The sequence below is a fragment of the Brienomyrus brachyistius genome, unplaced genomic scaffold, assembly GCF_023856365.1.
Source record: "Brienomyrus brachyistius isolate T26 unplaced genomic scaffold, BBRACH_0.4 scaffold97, whole genome shotgun sequence".
Taxonomy (NCBI): Eukaryota; Metazoa; Chordata; class Actinopteri; order Osteoglossiformes; family Mormyridae; genus Brienomyrus; species Brienomyrus brachyistius.
The window spans coordinates 342,190-367,698 of NW_026042372.1; the positions used below are offsets into that span (position 1 = coordinate 342,190).

General features: G+C 39.7%; 2 protein-coding genes across 5 annotated transcripts in view; both read right to left on the bottom strand.

Moving 5' to 3' along the window:
* The window catches only part of LOC125727429 (NACHT, LRR and PYD domains-containing protein 3-like), a 152,300-nt gene that overhangs the window by 30,105 nt on the left and 96,686 nt on the right, over positions 1-25,509 (bottom strand). The gene's annotated exons all lie outside the window — the stretch shown is intronic.
* On the bottom strand, positions 15,750-18,288 carry LOC125727436 (uncharacterized). Its single transcript, XM_049004146.1, has 7 exons — positions 18,075-18,288; positions 17,902-17,967; positions 17,480-17,568; positions 17,286-17,391; positions 16,958-17,063; positions 16,778-16,836; positions 15,750-16,033 (listed from the first exon to the last, which is right to left on the bottom strand). Exons 1-7 carry the CDS (start codon positions 18,144-18,146, stop codon positions 15,941-15,943), a joined length of 591 nt encoding a protein of 196 aa, XP_048860103.1. The 5' UTR covers positions 18,147-18,288; the 3' UTR covers positions 15,750-15,940.

The following is a 25,509-nucleotide window of genomic DNA, read 5'->3' on the forward strand; positions in this document are numbered from 1 at the left end:
AATTACTTTGACAGCTGGGAGGAAGACACAGAGTAGATGAATTGATCATATTGAGGGGTTGTGCCATTGCCTTTCTCTGTCCATGTCCTTGTGTTCTACACCACATGATTGTTTCCTGTAAACCTGCGTTAGGCTCTTTCTGTACCTTTCCGACACAGAAACCTTTTCTTAACATGGATTTATAACTGTCTTCTCACTTGAGTATGAATGATGCTTAGATATAATCTATATAATATAAATTTGATATATACTATATATGTGCACACCACAGAAATCTCCACAATTGTAGAGATACATACGGTCTCTATGCTTTTCCTAGAGAGCCCAGGCATGAGACACAAAATAATCAGTTTTCCATAGCATTTTCCTCCAAGCCTTCTCTAGTTAAACCATAGAGACTATACCATCTCGCGTAGTCACTGGATAGCATGCAAAGAGCCATTTCTGTGGTTTTTGTTCTCTTGCCCCATTCATCACAATCGCGGTGGATTTAAAGAAAAAGTCAAAAACAGTACTGTGTCATGCTATGTGTAATAGGATTGCAGATTAGCTTAATGGACAGTCACCCCCGTTTAATTTTTTTACAGTTTTTCTGAATACTTAAACACTAACAATGATTCTTATAAAACTATTAATAGTTATAGCAAAATTACTCACTGTTTTGCACTCAGTTTGCACTTTTGTAACACACAATTTGCAAATGTGTAAATACAATCCACTGCACAGCACTCTTTTTACGGAACTGTAAACACAACTCACTGTTTTACACACAATTTCTAAATGATCAACACACTCCTAGTAAAACTATACACATTTATAGCTATTGATTACACTACTTTGCCAGCTGTCTGGCCACACTGTCAGATGTGAAAACGATTTTAGATAATTAGTTCACTTTGCAATCAGCAGGAGCGCTATAAATAAGCCACAGGTACAGTAAGCTTTCAGTGTGGAGAACAATGGAGGGAGAAGGAAGACTGAGAAGAGTGAGAATTAGAGAAGTGCGAGGAAGAGGATGAAGACTAGGAGGTGAATTTAGAGGATGAGGAGGTGAAGAGGAAGGAGGAAGGGTAAGAAGAAATAGAATAACTGATGTCATCAGAGCTACAACAGTGGATCATGTGATCAACCATGGAATGACCCTGAGGGAAGCTGGCCAATGGGTTCAGTCTGACCTGAGCCGCTACGCTGTAGCAGGCATCATAAGGACGGTTCCAAATGAGAATCGGTTAGTACAGTTACTTCACAGTACGTTTTGTAATAGTACTATACTCTAATGAGAAACACAACAATGCTGTACAGGTAAAAACTGAAAAGGGTACTCTACAGACCTGCTAGACATCCAGAATCTGGGGGCAGAGGAAGAATGTTCACTGAAGAACGAGAGACCCATATAGTTAATATGGTGATCACAAATAATACCATTAGGCTACGAGAAATACAGCAGCGTATAACAGAGGATGACACCATCTCCCAAAACATGAACAATGTGAGCATCTCTGCATTATCTCGTGTACTGGCATGCAACAGAATCAGGATGAAGCACATTTACAGAGTCCCTTTTGAAAGAAACAGTGAACGCGTTAGCATGGCAGGAACATTATTGTACACGGTGCCATAATCAATGTCCCAGGACAGCGTGGTGGTAACATAACTATGTGCGCAGCTATAAGCCAGAACGGTGATGTTCACCATCATGCAACCCTGGGCCCATGTAACACTGCACACATTATTACATTCCTGGACAGCCTACATCATATGCTCACTAATGTTCACAGACCAGTTATGTCATCATCCATCCATCCATTTTCCAAACCGCTTATCCTACTGGGTCGCGGGTGGTCCGGAGCCTATCCCGGAAGCAATGGGCATGAGGCAGGGAACAACCCAGGATGGGGGGCCAGCCCATTGCAGGGCACACTCACACACTAGTCACTCTCACACACACACCTACGGGCAATTTAGCAACTCCAATTAGCCTCACCGTGTTTTTGGACTGTGGGGGGAAACCAGAGTACCCGGAGGAAACCTCACGACGACATGGGGAGAACATGCAAACTCCACACACGTGACCCAGGCAGAGACTCAAACCCGGGTCCCAGAGGTGTGAGGCAACAGTGCTAACCACTGCACCATCATGCCGCCCCCCATAAATTCATTTTTCCATTTTTATTTTCAATAATACTGATGTTAACTCAGCATCTTATTTTCAATGTTGAAAAAGTCACTTTATATCAAGGTTTCGCCACCATTAATTTTTCAATATTGAAAAAATGACCAAAAATCAATTCAGTTTCAATGCTGATAATTTAACACTGACCATAATTCAATGCATTTAACTATACTTCAACGCTGAAACAATAACATGATGCTATCTGGGCTATGAATAATTATTTCAATTGATATACAGATTCCAAGCCCATATAGGTGATACACAGGTACGTAATGGGCGTCTTATGTCTGAGGTAGCCAGCTACTGTGTTTGATAACCCACCATCATAATAATAGTTTCCTTGCACCAGTATAAAAGTAAACCAATTGATCCCTCTTGCAATAACCTGTGGTATGAAACTGAATAAAATGTATCGTACCAGTCTTGGGGAAAACCAGTGAGAATCCACTGTGAAACAGCACTGCGCAAATTCTCATGTGTTCCTAATGACAAGGGCAAGACTGGTAATCAAACTAGCCTCTCAGCAGGAGTGTTAGTGTAAAAGCAGGGCTTATTGACACAGATAATAAAGCTTGTTAGAATGCGTAACATAATTATTTAGCTGGGCCCAGAAGAGGTGAGAGCTCCCCTAGTGGCTACAGGAGTGCATTTTCCCCAAAGCAGGTATAATGGATGGTGGTCTTATTGCTTTTAGACCACAACTTGGGATAGAAGAACAAATCAAATTATTTTCCTCATTTAATATTCAGATTTTAATTGGGCTTAAATTTTAGAGCACAGTGTGTTCTAGGATGGTACGTTATGGATATTAGTCTCTACCACATTCTAACGCTATAAATCCGGACCTTTTCCTATGTTTGATTTGGTGGCTGCCAGGCGTTCTGAGTAGTATAGTGACTATGGTAGGCGTGTGATTCCCTAAGGAATTTTTTGTTCTGTTCTGTGTGGCAAATACATATAATGCTGACATTTTTCCTGGAAGATTTGGGATTTTTCATCCCGTGCCTTAAGGTATTTCTCTCCAGCTCTAGGGAGTCTCCCCCGAAAACACCAGTCACTCACTAGCCTTACACTTATGCTTGCTGACTTATTCAACACCATGAATGGATTAACAGAAAAACAGAAACCTATTAAAAGGCTGCACCATATCATGATATGCAAATAAACATCCAGCATCATTGTTTCACAGGGAAGTACATTATTTATTGATAATTATAACCCTAACCCTTACTTCTCAGCTTGACAAACATAAGGTGTGGCGCGTGAGCATGTGAACTGGTTGAAATGCAAGTGTCTCACAGTCAATGCATAAGACTTGAGAGCCCTGACTTTACTTATATAGCCCACAACATGTTTATGATTCATGAATAAATCTGGCCAGCAAATCGGTCTTTCATTTTCCACAGAATAAAAAGAATGATAATGTTATCCCGCTGATAATTGCAGGCGCGTTTCACCCCTGGCACTGGCTGGAGACACAGGCAAAAGGCATACAATCTTATTGAGGTACAAAAATTATTCCATCTACTCTGCACTTCTGCATAACTTCCATCATAGTGCCAGTTTTTGCGGTCAGCAAGTTTATTACTGTAAGCGCCTCCATAGTAGTGCCTCTGAGGAACTGAACCGGACTTCCGATGGTGTCTCTCACATGTACATCATACATATATATATATATATATATACACTCACTCTCTCCGGGTTTTTCACATGATATGTGGTCAGCCACTATATGGGAGGGATATTCAGGCATAAATTAAGGGCATATTTACAAGCCGCACTAGTGTACCTATGTAACCGGTCATTCCCTGCCTATACTCTGCATTGTGTTTTGGGGTGTTATCAGGTGTGTGTGGGGTGCAGGAGGAAGGGATATTACAGACGCCGTTGTCGTTCCTGGATTTTATTGAAACTGTTGGGAACAATAAGGAAAGGGGTAAACTTCATATGCTCTGGCCCTCTCGCTCTCTCTGCACAAAGTAAAACAATGTATATACTTATGTATAGACGTGTTTTCTATCCCCTGCTTATGATGAATAATAAATCAAATATTATATATATGGGTCATAATTATACAATTGATTTACTAACTCGGGGGACCCTGCCACTAGATCCTCACCTCTTCCCACGTGTGCAATACACCAAAGGGAAGAGGAAATGAGGTCGGGACCCTTATGAAGGGGAAAAGACAGAGGGAGGGGCGATGCAGGACAAAAGCATCATGGGAAAGTTTAAAGGATATTGTACCCATCAGGTTAGACAGAAGAAGGAAAACAGAATCTTGTATAATTATAAATTAAAAGTAAAATAACAACCTGTTACACGTCACCTACACTTCAGACTTCATCCTCAAAATCAAAGCAGTATTAACACAAGCAACATGTTCCATCTCTTAAATCCAATCTAACATTTAAAAATAAAGTCTGTTTCAACTGGACTTTTATCTAAGAAAAACAAACATTTTATGTTCGAGTTGTTATAAAACTACTGAAACAAATAATTGGCTATACTGCAGTTCCGCTGTCTTGTTTGGCACCCTAAATTATGTCCTGCATTCTGTGGAAACAAATGAAGGCTGAGGAATGTTACGTAACACAGCTAGAATGCAAAAACTCTACCTGGTGTAATTCAGTGCATAAAACCAATGGTCTTAAGTGTGGTGTCTTCTTCGTAACACTCCCTGACTTTTGTATTCATGACCATGAGATAGGGTGGGCTGCTTTTCTTCCTTCCTTTGACTAGTATTCCTCCCTTTCTTCCCAGCCTTGGTTGGTGGGTCAGGCAGCATCACCTTCTTTTAATAGACCCAGGTGTCATTTATCTTGAAATTAGGTTCAAGTGCAGAAAATGATCTAGCAGAAGTCTTAGACAATCTCTGAATTACAGAGAAATCTGATTTATTCTGAAACTGTGAGAAATTGTTCATCTGTATTTTGCTGCATTGCTAATTGTTGATGTGTGTGCCCTCCTTGTGCAGTAAAGGGGAGATCACATGCAAGCCTGAATTAAAATAAAATATTCTCTTCATATAGGAACCAAGTCTCTGGCTGGAAATTTCTACAAAAGGTCCATCTTCTTTTGCCGTATCAACACTTAAATGAGAAAAGCAGACAGGGACAGTATAGGTGACAGCAGTGACTGTCCTTCCATGCCATCCATATGTACAAGGGGTATGACCAGAGTACACATGTACAAAAAATTATATATCAAAAGCAAGTACCTTTGTTGAAATGTGAAGGTAATCGTTTACAGCATAACAATTCCATCCTAAAAAAAAGAATTTGTCTGTGTATTGCCTAGGAACTGCTACAATGTTAAAATGGTAAATCCCAACCAAACAGAGCAAAAACTGACACGTTATTTAAGAACTGAAAGAAGGAGAAAATTGAAAACTTTCTTCGAGGGATCAATAACATATATGTTTTGTTTCCCACGGTCCTGTTACTAATTCAAATCTTAAATCCTGTACTTTGATATTTTGGGCTGAATGTAATGACAGCAAACGTAACAGCTGCCTCAATGCAGGTGAAGGCAGCCCAGAGGGTCCAAGAGGTCAGTGGTCAATTACTGCATAGGGATCAAATCTGCAATCAGAAAATTACTGCATACATGCCTTTATATTACGGTCAAGCGGAGAGTCAGAGCAGTTTCCATAGAAACAACGTAAACAAACTTTACCGTTTGAAGCACAACAAACTCTGAGTGAAAATGGCGCAGAGGTGAGTAGCTTGTTAGCTCTCCAAAATGTCTTTGAATTCTTCAACTGATGTTGTGCTACTTTGATTATTTAGCCTTTTATACTATAATGACATAGTAAATGTCTATAATACAATAAAAAACATTACATATTTTTTTAATATTACATATTTTTTAACGTCATTTAAAGTGCAGTGGTTTTTATTGCTACTGTGGTTGCTAATATTTAAATAATGACAGACTATTTGGTTAGTAAATTCATCTCAAACATGCTAGTTTAGTAGGGCTTCCCAACCTTTCGATGTCCGCGGATCGGTTTCCGTCGTAGAAAAGTGTCACGGATGGGTAAGACGGCGGTATAATTTGGGGGTTCCCTCGCCGAGCGGCGGGAGATTGACGGTGTATACGGACATGCGGGGCTAATGGCGTATTTCCGTACATCAATACGGGCAGCTTTCTTTCCAAAACGGCGCGATCCCCTAATAAACGGGACGGCTGGCTCCTCTACCCCCGGTTGTCTGCCGCCCGGTGCAATACTCCGCGCGGACGGTACCGGAACACCGACCGGAAGTTGGGACCCCCTACTGTACAGGGTGGTAGGTAAATTGTAAAAAAAAAATTGGGGCATTACTTTCAGAGTAGGCTAGATGCTTCTAAGTTTATCATTACATCTATTTACATTGTTACACAGGATTAACACTTTCAAATATTCTTAGCTTGGTTAGTGTTAACTCAGTTCTTGGTAGTATTCATCTGGGTATTCATTTGATGTGGAGCACAGTTGTTTCGTATTTGATTCTAGTTATAATTTGGTGACATTACTGTTTAATATGCTATTGCACTTACAGTATCGTGCATTTTACAGTAGATTTTTTTTGCAATCTTGCTCGCTGTTTCTTTTATTCTTTCTTTTTTATATATGTGAACCCTGTAATTATTTATTATAATAATTCTAACAATTGTATTTTCTGTATGGTTGAAGAATTTCCAGCTCTTTATTTTATTATCTCTCTTAAGTGCTGGTTAATCTCTCATTTATTCCCCAGAGAGCGAATTGAGAGAGCTGATCGATGGACCAACACCCAACACTGGGAAGCCTGGAACCTGTGGGATGAAGTGATCAACTGGGGAGAAGGTGTGGAGGAGTTCTCACCAGTGACACTCCCCACTGTCCAGGTTGGGGGGGTTAAATGGGGATTGGGGGGGTCTACTGATTTGGGTAAGGGAGGGGAGAGTGTGGAAAAGGATGGACTGCTAGCCAGCACTAGTATTTCATCTCAAAGTCTTCAGAGTAATTACGGCCTTTCATCTGAAGACTGGGAAATTTATAAAACTTGCTACCTAAACAAAAAAAAGAAAGTCAGGAAGGACCGGACAAGCCGGGGGGAAGGTGAGGTAAGGGGGCAGAGTAGTGAGGAATATGTGGAGGTACCAGAGTGGGGAACATTTGAGGGGAAGGCCTCCAGGGTTGTGATGGAGGGGACAGAGGCTGGTATTAGTATGATGGATATGCTAAATGGAGGTGAGGAGAGTGGATGTGAGGTGGGAGTGAATGTGGAGGAGGTTAAGGGAGGAGGAGGGAAAAGTACAGGGAATGCTGTGGAGTATGTAGTGTCACAAAGAGGCAGAACTTGGCTAGAACCCATCCAGGAGGAAGACCTTGAGGAAGATGAAGAAACAGATGAGGAGCTTCAGGAAGCAGAAGACACTGATGCTGCCACAGTGGACAGTTGGCAGTGCATGGCGGCATATGTAGCCAGAATATGGCTGCAGACTTTACAGGAAGATGGACCTGAGGAAAATGAAGAAGCTGATGTGGTATTCCAGCAGGCAGAAGATGCTGATGCTACCACACTGGTCAGGTTTCAGTGTATGGTGGCATCTGAAGACAGATCACAGCTACTGACTATACCAGAAGAAGGACCTGAGGAAGAGGACGAAACTGAAGTGATGAAGACAGATGAAACAAAAGAAGATGCTGATGCTGCCGAGAAGATCTACAGTGAAGAAGAAGTATCATTCCATGTGAATGCCGAAGATCTTTCTGAAGATGATACTGAGAAGAGCCACAAGAAGAAGAAGAATAAGATGAAGTGGTGCTTCTTCTGCTGTCCCCAGCCTTTCAGAAGAAGTAGCAAGAGGCAGTAATTATAAGGCTGTGAATTCAGGTTTACAAATGACTTAAAGCAGTAATATAACTATATTATTGACACCTTCACAATGCACTGTAATGCATCCATAAATATATTATAGACATGGGTATAAATATTGAAGAAAAAAAAGCATAACACATTATAGCCATGTTTATTATGGATTAATGGCCGATATAATGTATTATGAAGATATTTATTGTGTATATATAGATCAGAGCATTCATAATGCATTATCAAGATAGCTATAATGTGTTATGCCTTTGTATAAGTATTTACAGCCGTGTTTTTAATACTTTTATAAATGATTTATAAGGCATTAATTGGGTATGTATAATGCAGTTATATGACTGCTTTAAGTAAAGTTAAGTAAAGTGTTTATTTTCTTTTTCTTAGAATACCCGTGTTAGAGCCCTGCATTGGGACTGGGATCCCGCGGGACCCAACGGAAAGTGATACTGTTTAAGTGTTAATGTAGCTATAAGATACGATAGGATAAGATATGCTAAGTTAAAATATAAGATAGGCTAAGACGAAATACATTATTATAAGACAAGTTGAAATATAATAAGATAAGATAGGTTAAGTTATATGATAAGATAGGCTAAGTTAAAATATAATAAGACAGGTTAAGTTAAGATATGACAAGATAGGCTAAGATAAAATATGATAGGCTAAGTTAACACATGATAAGATAGGCTAAGTTAAAATATTATAAGATAGGCTAAGTTAAAATATAAGATGGGTTAAGTTAACATATGATAAGGTAGGCTATGTTAAGATAAGAGATTTGCAATAAAACATATTTACTTTTCAAACTGTGTCTTTGTCATCTTTTCAGTGTTGTGTCTGTCTTTGTTTGATAATTTTGAATTGTTAATTTATATCTGACACTCTCCTAAATGTCAATAAGCAGAGACGGAGGAATGGGAGGAAGGTACAGTTAAGTATAAATGATAAAGTATCAAAATCACAGTGTTGCCTTATTTTGACGCAGAAAAAGTAATTTCATGTGTTACTGCCACCTATGCGTTAATGGCTGCAAATGTTGGTGTTAGAAGTGCTGGTAAATAACGCAGCGTAAGTTTAACTCCGGTGTGTTTCTGAAAAACGCTATCATTCGGCGACCGTATAGGAGAGGATTCTGGTAAGTAGCTGGCAAAGTTGTCATTTAACGTAATGCTAACGTCATCACGCACCTTTCGTCCTTTATAGTTTTAGTCCGGTGCACTCTGTATCCATGCTAACTAGATAGCTAATGTTAACATGACGCAGTACAGTCTTCCAGCTTGGGGATTCCCACCCCTGTCCGCGGCCAGTATTCCGCAGGGGGGTTTGCGGAGGTGTTGGTTGCAAATACAAACGATCCCTTCATGTTCATGCGTTGTGTTCTAATGTGTAAATAAAAGATAACTATCAAATTCAATGTTTATGTCCTATTATACTAGATAAGACTGTAAAATAGTTTGCCCTGCAAATGGATGCCATGCAGTCAGAGTATGATCAAGATAGGGTGTGAGTGTGGAAAAAAGACAAATGTAACAGTATTTGAGGGATGGAGGGATGAGAAGAGTGGGATGGAGGGAAATGTAAGGAGAAGGAGGTTCCTCGGAGCTCCGAGATGTGTTTGGCTGTAATAAATCTGGAATATAGCTATATGACATAGTTTTTGATAACACCAGCATTTATTTTTTAGGTTTGTCGAGCTCCGTCAAAACAATTAGAACGAGTTCATTATGTAACTGGAACCCCTCTCACATGTAAACACAGTGACACGCTACAGCGTTGGTTTGTTGTCTGAGGATATGATACTGACCACAAACACATTCTCAAATTTCACTGCACCAATCACAGCATATGCAGGCAGAAAAATGATCGCAAAAAACATTCAGCATTAGACTCTAAAACCGTCTGTAATGTCTGTGTAAATTAAATTAATATAAATTAAAATAAGCTTTCCTATTTCAGTTTCTTTTAGATGTTATAAAGTAATAAATAAACAATCATAATAGTCAGTAATACATGGTTTAATTATCAGACAACTTCAACAAGTTACCACATGGATGCAAAATCAAAGATATTCATTTGCGCCTGGCACTAACCATGTACTCCTTCACAGTACTAAGCCATAGAAAGGGCCCCAATGAAACCCCTGCATTCCTGCATCGCAGATACTCTAATCTCAGCATTTATAAGATTATATTTGTACTACCTGCCAATTTTTATATTAGATGAGACTAAAAATTGAGAAATATCTATATGCAGAAGTAGTTTTTCCTGATAAGAAGGATAATATCAAGACTGTCAGCATTTACAAATCGAATTATGACATATCTGAGTAGCCCAGACTGTCCGGAAAACAAAGCCGTACAGCATATGTGGCTGACTAATGTACATACAGTGTAATAAGCTTATAATCAAATGGATAGAAGAACGCTCAATAATGGACAGGAGTCAAAGGGTAAATAAGGTGCATCATGTGGAAGAGAAGTTAGTGCATTGTGAGTTTCATCTGGTAGCTAGAAGGGAACAAGCAGGGCTTTCGGGGGGTGGACTTCTCCGGCGGCTACATCGTTCTACCTTTTTTTTTTAAATGATTTATTTAAAAAAAAATCTTTTCTCCTTACACTATAATGGCAGGTTTAGGACTAATACAGTACAGTCATAACCAGTGTCAAGGATTCTATGCATCGCTACACAGAGACAAGTCCAGATATTGAGCCCAAGGCTAAAATTGTGGTTTACTTACAAGTGCACTTTGCTGGGCAGTGGGGGTGTTTGTCCTTCTCTGCTCACATTTTCCCCTCTTATCCTGTCTTCTCCTCCGCAGCCCTTCCTCCTTCTCTCTGTTGCTCCTATATTCCCTCCCCTCCAGTCATCTATGTTCTCCTTCCTCTGCGGTCTCTCCTCTTCTCCCATTCTTCAGTTATACTGTCTTCTCCGCTTTCCCTGTATCCCTCCTGTCTTCTGGTCCTGTCATCTCTTCTCCAGTCATCCCCTGCTTCTCAGTCATCTCTGCATCTTTTCTCTCATTTGTTTGCTTATTCTTTGATTGTTTGTGTTATTCGTTAACCCACCACCCCATGCTGGATGAGTCTTGATGTTTTTTGTTCTTTTTAAAGTTAGGCTTCTTCCTTTGTTTTTGTGCCATATCTTCTGCCCTCTTCTGGTTGCGGCAGTGCATGACACGGGTGGAAAAATAGGGTTTATTACAACACACACATCAAAACCAAAAGGATCAGGATGGATCCAAAATAAACTGCAAATGACCAGGAATGAACTAAATGATGGAATAAATACAACTAGAGAACTATATACATACATACAACATACAGCTATAATGAACCATCAAACAACAGAAGCAGAACAGGCACTTAAATACACAGCTAACAAGACACAATGCAGGACAGTGAGAATCATAACCAATAACAAGGACTGAGGGCAACCCAGGAACAGGTGTTACAGTTAAACAGCACTGGTGTAATCAAAATGACCTTTCAGCCACATGGTCAGCTCTGCAGCGCCCTCTGCTGTTTGCATTAGAAGCTGCTTGAAATTCCCACTCTCCTTACCAACAACACCTCGAAAAGCCAGGCCTTGCTGTGCCAAGTACTTAACTTCAGAAGATTTTTCCTCACTTGCTGCTGCTCTTTCCAGCTCATCTGAAGGTTGAATATTAACAGGATTGATCTTCTGAATCCATGTCATCAGTGCTAATCTGTGGCACTGCCTGTCTTTATGTGCACTGAATTTCCCCAGTGCCTTTTCCAGTTTCACATGCCAGTCTTCACAAGAGCTGAATGTGTCTTTCATGCCAGTTTAGACATTTGTGTTACAAATTATTTTGCACAGTAGAAACAAAGAACCCCCCTTAAGATGAGGGGGGCTGTAAGGGAGCCCAGTGTGATCTTTAAACCATTTCTCCTGAAAGCAGGGTCTCCTGTTTGATAGACGTGACATTTACATTTGGCTGATTTGGTGAAGGTCCAAGCTCCTCCCCCCTCCTCCCTAATACACCTTCATCTTCACCTGCCTGTCTGCTCTCTCTCTCTCTCTCTCTCTGCCATTGACTCACACTCAGTCTCCCTGATTAAATGATGTATCTGAAATACACACCACAGGCCAAACTAAGAAGCATATTAAACTAACATCAGGACCAGGCTGCTGTGACGTCATTATTCACTCTTAACCATCAATATTTGCTCCTTTTCTCACTCCCCTCCATGTCGCCTGCATTCTCTGCTGGCAGCAGCCTCTTGCTGTCTCTCCCTCTTCATCTTTACTCTCAGCACAGCAGAGTTTACATGAAAGCAGTTATCAGTAAACAAGTGGTGTTTCTTGGCATGATGCTCAGGAATGGATTTCTAAGGATTTGTTACCTGAATGGGATGATTAATATGTGAAGAACCTTTGACTCACATACTGTATACATCTATCATCTGACTGGCACTAATTATCTCACTGTCTCTACTTACTTTCCTGCTTTTCTGTGGTTGCCCAAAACCTCACGATTGTCACACTTCCTCTTCATGATGACAAGCTACTCACTGTGAATAAAAGCTGACTGTAATAAAACTACCTGCATTTAAATCACACATTAATAACGTAAAATACCTTAAGTAAGCAAGTATAGCTTTCTACAGTAATGGAATATAAAATTAATTAAACCTATTACTGTCTACAAAATAACACATTCAGCACTATATCAGACTTTACATCAGCTTTCTGACCATTATAAATATACCTGAGTGAGCACCGTTGTTAGTTTCTAGGAGAATGTGAGTTAATAACATTTCCAGGTAATTTAACCAGCGTAACTGCACATGAGGCAATTATTATAATTATAAACGTAGTAGGGGTAGGGGGCGCTATAGAGCGAAAGGGTGACTACGCCACTCTGTAACTGTCGCTAAGACGGTTATTTTATAATCACCTTTTGCTGGTTTGATTTAATATAGAATGTATACTGTGAAATGTATGCCAGTGCCCTCTGCTGACTATTTAATTGATCCGTGTTAACCCTTGAATACATGGTCAGGTGACGGAATAGGGTACGAATAAATGCATGCTGGGAGATTCATGGAGTCAACTTGTGGTTTGTCGGCTTGTCACGGCAGGATCTGTAATAACTCCTAAGCATTTGGTCAGAAGGCGCACACGGTAATTTATATTTATTTTATACTACGGGACCGTTGAATGCTTGAATCTGATTGGCTGACGAACGTTCTGAGGTGTGCAATTATTTTCAGATAACCGCACGGCGAACGTAGTTCCAGGCAGCTCTCTTGACCGCATTACAGTTCCATATCACTTCGCATAGTTAACTGTAATAACGGAAATTAGCATAGTTAACTATACAGCACACAGTACTAACAAAAACATGACAGACGATTTTTTTCCGAAAGTAAATTTTAATATTTACGGTGAACATAAAACTTTCAACAACTGGGCTGCAGCAGTATTAGACAGTCCAGATGAAAAACAACATAAACGGAAGCGGACATCAAAGGCAGCCGGTGTTATGCCGAAAAAGGCATCCCTGCCGTAGAATGCATGCCTGTCTCGGGAGCGCGCACCGCTGAAAACAGCGAAACGAAAGCTCTTTTTTGTAATGCGTAGAAATGATCGTTCCTGTTTACTTAAACTCATAAAACGCACGTAACGCATCACATGACGTTGTATTTTGTTAAAATACAGATATATAACACAAAACAAATAAAATAGATCGCTGATCTGAAAACGCTTTGTTACTTAATGGGCTGTCACTGTTGATATCGATTCAAAAGTTCAAACCAGCAGACATTAACGTGGCAATATAAAGCTTGTTACATTATAAGTGTGTATCAGATGCACAGCAACACTGTTTTTTCACGAAAAAAAAAATTGTTACTCAATCTTTTTAAAATGTCTGGGTCTCGTTTTAATTAATGGCTAAAATAGTGTTGCACCGTGTAGCTCAGATGACACTGACCTGTCTCTAAATTGTATTAGTTAGACGTGCATGGGGTTAGTGCAAATATAATGATGAAGTTGGTTCTTGATGAACTTTTTCTGCGGGGGGGGCGTGTGGCTTTATTGGCTGCAGGTTCTTCAGCAAGGCTCTTAGCCCTCAGCTTTCTGGGTGTCCCACCAGATGGCTGCCCTTTGCAAACAACTTACTCTATAAATAGGGAGGTGTAAAGACAATTTCTCCATGAGTATCAATGAATTATCTATTATTATTATTATTATTATTGTTGTTGTTGTTGTTGTTGTTATATACTTGATGATGGGAGCTACACAAATCCAAAATCCAAGGGGATGCCTTTTTCGGCAAGCACCTGCCGGAAAAGGCATCCCCCCCGTTAAAACTGGCTGTACTGCAGCTATGCAGCTGAAATTTGCACAGGTAACTTAAAACTCTCTAAAATAAAAAGTCCCAAAGGCACTTGATGATTGGAGCTGCACAAGTGCAAAATCCAAGGGGATGCCTTTTTCGGCAAGCACCTGCCGGAAAAGGCATCCCCCCTGTTAAAAATGGATCTACTGCACCTACACTGCTGAAACTTGCACAGGTGACTTAAAACTCACTCAAATACAAAGCCCTAAAGGCACTTGATATTGGGAGCTACACAAATCCAAAATCCAAGGGGATGCCTTTTTCGGCAAGCACCTGCCGAAAAAGGCATCCCCCTGTTAAAACTGGCTGTACTGCAGCTATGCAGCTGAAACTTGCACAGGTAACTTAACACTCTCTAAAATAAAAAGTCCCAAAAGCACTTGATGATGGGAGCTGCAAAAATGCAAAATCCAAGGGGATGCCTTTTTCGGCAAGCACCTGCCGGAAAAGGCATCCCCCCTGTTAAAAATGGATCTACTGCACCTACACTGCTGAAACTTGCACAGGTAACTTAACACTCTCTCAAATACAAAATCCTAAATGCACTTGATGATGGGAGCTGCAGAAATCCAAAATCCAAGGGGATGCCTTTTTCGACTTGCATTTCTTGGCTTTGTTTCCATAGTCTTTCTTTGCGTTTAGTTTGGCTCTTGTTAGCTCTTGTTTCACCTGCCTGCCTTTATTTTGACCCATCATTGTCCTTGTTACTTTTTCCTTTTGAGTTTCTATTATAATTAAGTCCCCTTGTTTCTAAGGTGTGCTGTGCACTACCCTATATCATACCATGTTGTAACTACATCTTATACAAAGCACTTGATAATGGGAGTAACAGAAATGTAAAACTTTTTTGGACCCTGGCTTCTGGTTAATCTGGCTGTACTGTAACTACACATGTGATACATGCACAGGTAAAATAAACTGATCAAAATAAAGCATACTGTACTTGTATATGTACTCATAACTACAGTCCATTTACTCTTACATTGTATTACATTTTTTTCACAATCACAATGAAATCTAAATGGAGTAATTTTACAGTAGGATTAAAATGATGATAGGACACCTTTCTCTGTATTACAGTTTGCCATAACATTGTTGGCTTAGTAATCATGCTAATAACATCGTATTTTATGTTTAAAAGAAGTTATGTGGTTTTGAGGGCAGTATATGGTGAAGAAGTAGAAAAGTTTAATTTTGTTTTAAAATTACAAGACAAAAACAATACTCAAATTATTCAAATTTCACAAACAATAAAAAAATAAATAAAATAAATAACATTGATAAATAGTTCCAAACAAAATATTAATACAATAATTTGAATAACAATAATAATAATAAATAATAATAAATAATTATTATTTGTACAAAATAAAATTACAAGAACATGAACAAATAAACAAAAAAATAACAAATTGCTCCAAATTAAAAGAACAAGAATGAATAATTAATCAATAAATAACGAATTTTTCCAAATTAAATGAACAAGAACATAAAAAAATAAATGCAAATAACAATTAACAAAAAAAAGCAAGAACTGAACATTTATTTACATGCAGGGCACAGGTAGTTCTTGTGCAGTGGCGGCCTCTGTACGCACTCATGGTGGTACCACCTCCCACAATTATCACAGCAGATCTGAAAAAATAAAGTGAAGTGATTATCATTGATGACACAGCACAGCACACAACAATGTGCCCTACATGTTCAGCCCATATGTGACATCATAACATAGCAGTGTGCAGCTATTATTTAGTGCCTGGGGAGCAGTGTGTGGGTATAGTAGCTTGCTCAGGATATTTTGGTGGTACTTTCCTGACTTGGGATTTGAACCTGAAACCTTCCAGTCACAAGCACACTTCCCTAACTAAAGGGTCACCAATGCCCTTAAATCACCACTTCTACTGCTGAGTGCCATATTTTGTTTTACAGAAGCTATCTCCTTTATAACTAATGTAATACACTAAACATTACATTGCTAGTCTGGCACAAATAAATTATCTTTATCCATCTGGGTAATTAGAATTTACATATAGGAAGCTTTAGTTCACATATTAGGCCCACTATATGAAAGTAATGATGTAGGTTCTCAGTAGGCACTACAATACAGGGGGTGCATGCATCATACACCTCAACCTGCCCCTTTCCATCCTCAAAAAAAACTAAACCTTAAGTCTATGGACATTATCCTAAGATGTTCAGATTACATATTTCGCATTATTCATCCTTACCGAGTACCTAAAAACATAACTAAATTTTGAATTATTATTATACAAAATATAATATATTATTAAATTTTGTATTATTATATTGACGACTTGACAATGAGCAGCTGTTACAATGTCAATCAACATCTGATTGTCATTATACTGTAGAAATTACCCAATTTGGGTCTTCATTTTCATCCAACCCACAATAATGACACAGGTTGCTGAGATTGTCTGTGAAGATAATACATACATAAACATTAACAATATGCATTTCAGAAGAAAATTTGTGCATGGTAATATCAACATCACCACCGAATACACACATTTCAGAACATCACTAAGTCTAGCACACCTGATTCTTCAAGAAGTTTCATTGCAACATCCCACCTCATCTGGTTCACAGCCTCCTCTGTGGTCAGGATGTTGATTGGCACTCCCTTCAAGATGCACTCAGCAAACTTAAGGGCATTGTGAGTATTTCATCAGGATAAGGGAGCATTAAAAATACACTGTAAATGTTACCCTCATGATAAACAAAATGTAAATCTTGTTTTATATATCATATGATACTTTAAAAACTACCTTCAAACTTTTAAAAGAGTTAACGGTCATTTACTATTTCTATTTAATTTCACTGATGTTAATGCTGATAACACAACAGAAGTCCCTTGTACACTTACTTTTAAAGTAAGAATGCCACATGATGAACCGTCTCGCTGACGTGCATGTGGCAGAGCACTGCAGGGCCATCTGGACACATTACACCCCTTTTTCCGCATGAAAGCCCTTCAGAATTAAAAGATTGTTACAAAAAACCTTTGTTTACAAAATAACACGTATCTGGTGTTATTGTTATAGTCACGACTGAATTTACCTTGTTGCTTCTGAGCATCTCTTTATATTTCCTGAAGTCTCTCCCATTGGGTCCAGGAAAACACACTTTTTCTCATGCGGAGAGATCACCTGCAATGTCAGCCATAAGATGTGCATTGTATGTTTGGGGTTGAGCAGTTTGAAATGCTAACATTCCATTCAGAATATGCAGGATCAAAATGATCTATAGAGAAACCTGGGTGATTGTTTTATTTTAAAAAAGGGTCAAAAACCCTGATGTTTGTCAGAGACTCTAAATATTTTATGTGACACATGCAGTATGTATAGCAATATTTGATAGTGTTTTACTCTTCCTAAGACCTTCTTTCACATGTACTTGTCATACTTAAAGTTATCTAGGGTAAAAGGCTTATTTCAATTCCAATTACATTCACATGCTTGACATTATACTTCAAGCCTTACCATCAGCATCCAGTGGTAATGCACATTAACAATGCCCAAAACTGTTTGGAAATCCATTGGACTCATCTGAAAAGATATTGATTACATTTAAAATATTTGAAATATTTTACATTGTAACATCTGAATAGAATTGAGTATAAAACAGGGATTACATTTAACAATATTATACTTACTTTAACTTTGGATGTCCTCCCCATCCAGATTGCTGTCATTTCATAAGAGTCAATCATGACTGCCTTACTCATGTTGACCTTATTGTTCTCAATGACCAGCAACCTTAAGAAAGCATTAATTACCTAAAATAACATAGAATATTATTATGAATGCATAAAGAATTGATCATTACCAGATTCTGTAATTTATTTTGTTTATAATTACTATCACTATTATTATTATTATTATTATTATTAACAATAATAATAATAATAATAATAATAATCATTCATTGACCGATGTAGATAAGAACAATTTATACCCAAAATGTGAATAATTTTATACATAGAAAAAATGTAAAGACGCTCTCAAGCTGCTGGTGAGGACCAGTCTTCTTTATGTCCCAGTAGAATATCTTGTATGGTCCAATTTTGGACAACAGTACATGCACATCTTTGCCTGCCCAAGCATCGTGGAGATCTGAGCTGTTACGTAACAGTTTTAACAGGGGGATACCTTTTCCGGCAGGTGCTTGCCGAAAAAGGCATCCTCTTGGATTTTGGATTTCTGCAGCTCCCAATATCAAGTGCCTTTAGGGCTTTGTATTTGAGAGAGTTTTAAGTTACCTGTGCAAGTTTCAGCAGTGTAGGTGCAGTAGATCCATTTTTAACAGGGGGGATGCCTTTTCCGGCAGGTGCTTGCCGAAAAAGGCATCCCCTTGGATTTTGCACTTGTGCAGCTCCAATCATCAAGTGCCTTTGGGACTTTTTATTTTAGAGAGTTTTAAGTTACCTGTGCAAATTTCAGCTGCATAGCTGCAGTACAGCCAGTTTTAACGGGGGGGATGCCTTTTCCGGCAGGTGCTTGCCGAAAAAGGCATCCCCTTGGATTTTGGATTTGTGTAGCTCCCATCATCAAGTATATAACAACAACAACAACAACAACAATAATAATAATAATAATAATAGATAATTCATTGATACTCATGGAGAAATTGTCTTTACACCTCCCTATTTATAGAGTAAGTTGTTTGCAAAGGGCAGCCATCTGGTGGGACACCCAGAAAGCTGAGGGCTAAGAGCCTTGCTGAAGAACCTGCAGACATGCTGAGGCTGCGTTTGAACTAGTGACCTTCTGATTACATGGATACAGGCTTAGCCAATCAAGCCACACGCTGCCCCCCCCCCCCACACAGAAAAAAATATAGCCCCTCACCAACTTCATCATTATATTTGCACTAACCCCATGCACGTCTAACTAATACAATTTAGAGACAGGTCAGTGTCATCTGAGCTACATGGTGCAACACTATTTTAGCCATTAATTAAAACGAGACCCAGACATTTTAAAAAGATTGAGTAACAATTTTTTTTTCGTGAAAAAACAGTGTTGCAGTGCATCTGATACACACTTATAATGTAACAAGCTTTATATTGCCACGTTAATGTCTGCTGGTTTGAACTTTTGAATCGATATCAACAGTGACAGCCCATTAAGTAACAAAGCGTTTTCAGATCAGCGATCTATTTTATTTGTTTTGTGTTATATATCTGTATTTTAACAAAATACAACGTCATGTGATGTGTTACGTGAGTTTTATGAGTTTAAGTAAACAGGAACGATCATTTCTACGCATTATAAAAAAGAGCTTTCGTTTCGCTGTTTTCAGCGGTGCGCGCTCCCGAGACAGGCATGCATTCTACGGCAGGGATGCCTTTTTCGGCATAACACCTGCAACAACAAAAGACATAAAACGATCAGTGAAGAACAGCTAGACTTACTCGAGGGAGAAAAACACGAAGAAAACACCAAAAAAACAACAGCTTGGGCAGTTAATGTGTTTAACGACTGGCTTAAAGCCAAAAATACGTCTCTAGATGAGGTAGAGAGAGAGGGGGCAGACACTTTAAATACCCAGCTGCGAGCTTTCTATGCCACTGTCCGAAACGCATCCGGCGCAGAGTATTCAGTGTCAAGTTTTCTTTCCCTAAGAGCTGGACTGAACCGCTACATATCCAAGTATAACATCATTGGTCAATCGGAATTTAAGTCATCAAACGATGTATTCAGGGCCGTCCTCAAAAAGTTTCGAAAGACTGGGAAAGACGTCAGTACTCATCATCCTCCCATCTCCACTGCTGAAATACAGCGCATTCGTCACTCTCCGTATCTGTCACCAGACACAGCAGCCGGACTGGTTCGTAAGGTCTGGTTTGACATTCAGCTGAACCTGGCGAGGAGGGGGCGTGAAGGAAATCGAGATTTAAGACAGCATTCATTCGTTATTAAAAAAGATGAAAATGGAGGTGAATTTGTTTGCTTGTCTTATAATGCAGAAACAAAAAACCACAAAAAGCCCACCGATCCCAACAAAGACTGCTACCGAGGATTCATGTTTGCCAACACAAGTGACCCCCTTTGCCCAGTTAAAAGTTTCAGAAAGTACCTCACTAAATGCCCACCTGATGCCACATCCTTCTATCTTCATCCTCTGAAAGCGCCACAGGAGGATCTTGACAGGCGAGAGTTCTGGTATTCCCGCGAACCCATGGGTGTGAACTACCTCGGAAATATGCTTCCTCGCATCTGCGAGTCAGTCGGTTTATCCAAAAGATACACCAACCATTCACTGAGAAGCACCGCAGTTCAAATCCTGTCTGAAGCAGGGCTGGAGAGCAGGCAAATCATGACTGTTACAGGGCACAAGTGTGAAACAAGCCTGAGAAGCTACTGGGCACCTTCGGCAGAAGAAAGAAAACAATGGAGCCAGATCCTCTCAGCAAACACAACTTCAAACGCCACAGAAAGTCAAGCACGGGACCAACAGGAAAAGATAGTCTCTGCTAACACACAGCCCCCTGCGCTTGATCTGCCGTTTTCGATGTCTAATTTTACAATTAACGGAAACGTGCAGTTTAATTTCAATAAATAAAACATATAGGTTTAGATAAATTAAGTTGTAGCATGAATCGAAAATTAAACATAATACAGCTGGTAGGCCTGCTGCATGATTTTCCCCCCCGTTATTATTGCAGGTACAACAAATAATATTGATAGCCTATGCCTCAGGACTTTTGTGTTTCATTTATTATTGCAATAAATAGAAAAATGCAACGAACTCTTCTATCTCATTACTGCAATCACACGTCCTTGCACACGCGCACTACGGTTACACACTCACACAAAAACGTGTTATCAGCGCTGCCCTGACGATTTTATCAGTTAGCCTAGTGTAGCAACTTAAAGGCTACACATGACATTTCTCACTAGCGATGTAATAACAGCGCTGCATCTTAAAGCAGACTTACAGTTTAGAGACGGTGCTTCAGAACACTGTTGAGGGACACACAGAGGTAGCCTAATTCATACAGGCTCTCTCTCTCTGTTTCTCTTTCTCTGTGTCTCTGTTTCTCTCGCTCTCTTTCTAATAACTTCATTATTAACTGCATTGGTCTGCTATCAACGGCTCAAGCCTCCATTGCCAGCTTTAAAATGACGTTTTGGAACTAGCAAAAAGAGTCGTTGGATGAGATGCGGAAGAAATAGTCCCACTCACAATAGCGATTTAAGTAGAAAAATCGGACGAATCCCTTGAAATATATCATCTGATCGATGTCTTGAGGTGTGGCAACCGTAGTATAAGCGGAATAATTGACTCCGGACCGTTGAATTATTAGAAAATAATGCACACCCGAGGTGTAACGGCCACTCCGCTTCGCGTCGTGGCCGCATTACCACCTCGGGTGTGCATTATTTTCTAATAATTCAACGGCCCGTCGTCAATTATTCCTTGCGTCGTGGCCGCATTACCACCTCGGGTGTGCATTATTTTCTAATAATTCAACGGCCCGTCGTCAATTATTCCTTACATAGTACATCTCTTGAATTGAACTAATTACAGTGTCATGTATAACACTGCACTTTTTAATACATTGTTTGGCAGAACAGACTGCAAAACTAGTCTCAATGGAAAGCTGGATGAAATTCCTAGGGTGGCGTAGTCAGCTGTCCACTGAGTCTACAGTTTTGTAGTTCGGTCTGTCACAGTCTGGCGCAGTTGGCAGGATCATCGTCCTGAGAGCAGAGACGCGTGTTCAGTGTGAATGACTCTTCGGTTGTTTTTCTACTTTTAATTACCTTTTTATTCCTATCCATGTCTTTTTTTCTTTTTGTATGCTCATTATTTAGCCAGTACAGCTGTTTTTATTGTAGTCGAAAACAACAGTGAGTGCCAGTCACTGGCAAATCCCTTGGTTCCCGGTTCCACTCCATCTGTCCTCTGGTGGTCCCCTTGAGCTGTGGACCCCTTTCCAGTGTTCTGCAGCCAGATCCTCCTGAGCCGCACGGAAGCGGAAGTTGGCAAAGTGAGACGCGGCAGTAGGCCTATGCATGCAATTGACTGGAGTATGGAGAGTAAAGCCTTTCGTTTTGTTTAATAAAAGTTATCCGTGTATTTTCTCATATGCGAGAACATCACAACTGCCACTGCACTTGTTGATGTGTAAGTGTGCCCTATTCAAACAATAAAGAGAAACTACATGCAGCACTGAAAAACTATTCCACGGCCAAAAAAAATGTAAACATTCTTTCTATATCAGAAGCTAGTCTCTGACTGAAATTTCTATAAATCTTTATATAAACTGATAGCAATTAACCTAAGAGTGCATGCTTGGATTGTAGTATCTGCATGTACTGTGGAACTAAAAAGAATCATAATCAACATATATAATTACGTAAATGAAAAACAAATACACTGTATTTTCCTTAATAGTTTTGCACGTTGCCATAATTTATATTTAATTTAAAGTATGAAGCACCCAAGCAAAGTTTATGTTGAAATAATACTCAAGATTCTTAAGTCTTAGCTCTGGCACAGTGGTGGATCTAGAAAATTTTACATGGGGTGGCAAGAGATTTTAACAGAGTGGCATGGAGGTTCAGTGAGAAACCGACTATCATTCAGAATCGTGGAGCTCAGGAGCATACTTACACTGAAAAAGTGACAATTTATCTAAGCATTTGGACTCTCATGGTTAAAACAATGCTGATTGTACTTTTCATTATCACTGACCAGTTGTTTTTCTTTGTTGTGCTATGCAGCAGAACGTTTCACAAACATATCCAAATTAAGAGCCTTTGCACGCTGATTCTCAATGCTCAGCAGAGTTTCCAGGTCCGCAGTGTTCATGCCCAATTGTGCTATTTTGAAAACATAGTTTCGGGTAAATATTAGGAGGTCATGGGTTGCGGATTTTTGGGCTGATTTCATAATGTTATACAGCAGCAGACTGCAAGGGGAAAAAGAAACTAATTATTATCAGTGCAAGTGGCTCCTAATCCTGAGTAATGCTGGATCTCTAGCCACCTAAAGTAAGAGACAGATGCACACGGAAAGCAGGGCTGCCGACTACCATGCATCTGGCATGACTTTCACGCTCTCAGACACTCACGCAAGGAATCTTCCACTATATTATTCCACTATAAGCCTAAATGTAGCTACATCAGAAGCGTTGGTGTAGTTTGCAAACCCTACATACCATTTAGAACAGGGGTCACCAACATGGTGCCCACTGGCACCAGGATGCCCCCAAGGACCACATCAGTCACCCACGGACCTGTTATAAAAATACCACAACTCACCAGTGGGCAGCAACTAAAATTTCATTTTATCTTGTTGCTATTCTTCTTTAATCACATTTGTATTTATATAGATTTGAAAATGACAATATCCAAAAAAGCATTTAAAACGTGTTTATTCTACATGAAGTTTAGATAAGTTTAGGTAAAGTCTGTTCTGGTAGCCTTTGTATGGCTCAGTACCCGTGAAGTAGCTCTCAGTTTCAAAAAGGTTGCTGACCCTTGATATATAGTATACCCCAATCTTGGGTGATATATCCTAATCAGTAAAATAACAGTCGGCTAAATTCCGCATAGTGATCTCATTAACTGCGTGTTGTTGCTGAAATACATCACACAGACGTCGGGGGAATGTCAAATCATCAGAATATGTAAGATTTATACATTTGGTTAAGTTGAACGCATTTGCTGTTGAATGCAATTCCTATCCCATTAACAATTACTGGTTGAAAAATTGCTGTTAGTGTCTTAAATCATACTGCTGTAAAAGTGAAATTTACAACAGAAATCAATATGCTTAGAATATGGGTTAAGATGGAAAATAATTTTTCCATCCCAATCCTAATCATGTTAATGCAAATTTACAGCAGTGTGGATTCTCAGAAAAAAAGGTACTCTGACATAAAGATCAGCAATACAGTGCAAATAACATTTAATTTCACATTTATACAAAAAAAGGACAGGGCATTTCGATGATAAAATCTGTAGTGAACAATAAGTCGCATCAAAACAAAACCTGGAATTCGGTCATGCTACCTTAAGGTTAAACATTACTTTGTGCAAAGTTCCTTGTTCTGAAATAAATACTTTCTGCAATAGCACATCCAACCATATTCACACAGTCTTTATCGTTATTTATTTATTCAGCCGTTTTTTTCTTACTGCCAGCATCTCATAAAAAGGGTCAGTGCTCACAGCAGCAGTGATGCTCTGTATCCACTTGTCCTTCTCCTCAGGGGTTGGCGCCGAGATGCGGTACACCACATGATTGCCCTCTACCAGGCGGCCGTCCGCCTCCGTTTTGCAGGCTTTCATCAGCTGTCTGCTGTTGTTAGGGATGTACAGTTCAAAGCAGTTAGGCTTCCTGAGATCCTTCACCTCACGGATGCTCAGATTCTCCAGCGGAATGATCACCCTGGGTTTCTTATCCGTAGTATGTTTGAAGTAATAAAGGCAGTTATCCATCAGGATGAACCACCGCCTTTTCCATGTTTTCACCCGTCCTCCTCCCAGTTTGAAGAGCCAACCCTCTCTGTCAGGGCTGAAGAAGGCATTGTTCCCATTGCCTTCAGGAATCTTGAATGGCTCATTCTTTATGCTCTTATAAAGATTTCGGAGGAGTTCATCTGGCAGGTTGCCTCCATCATTGATTCCTCGATTCATGGAGATGAACCTGTCCACACTGGGCTTGTCTCTCACATTTGGATTATGAAGGCTAGTGTTTAGCATGATTATGGAAAATGAAAGTACATAGCAGGTGTCAATGTTTTGGAAGACTCCAGGATTACATTGACAGTACCTCTGCACAAAGGCCTCCATCATCCTGTCAATCTTTTGTGCTTCTCCTGGCAGACGGAAACTCCAGAGGAACTGCCTGAGAGCCTGTACCAGGTTGAACCCTGCGAATTCATGAAGCCCAAGAAATGTTTGGAGGACTTGGATATTGAAGTCGTCTCTCTCACCCAGGTAATCCCCAATGGCTGTTTTGTTCAGCCCCTCTCCCTTGTATAGGAGCTGGGCGATGTCCTCAGACGTGTGCCGGAGAAGATTGTTTTGTACCATGAACAGGATACCCTTCTTAGGGTCCATGTTGAATTT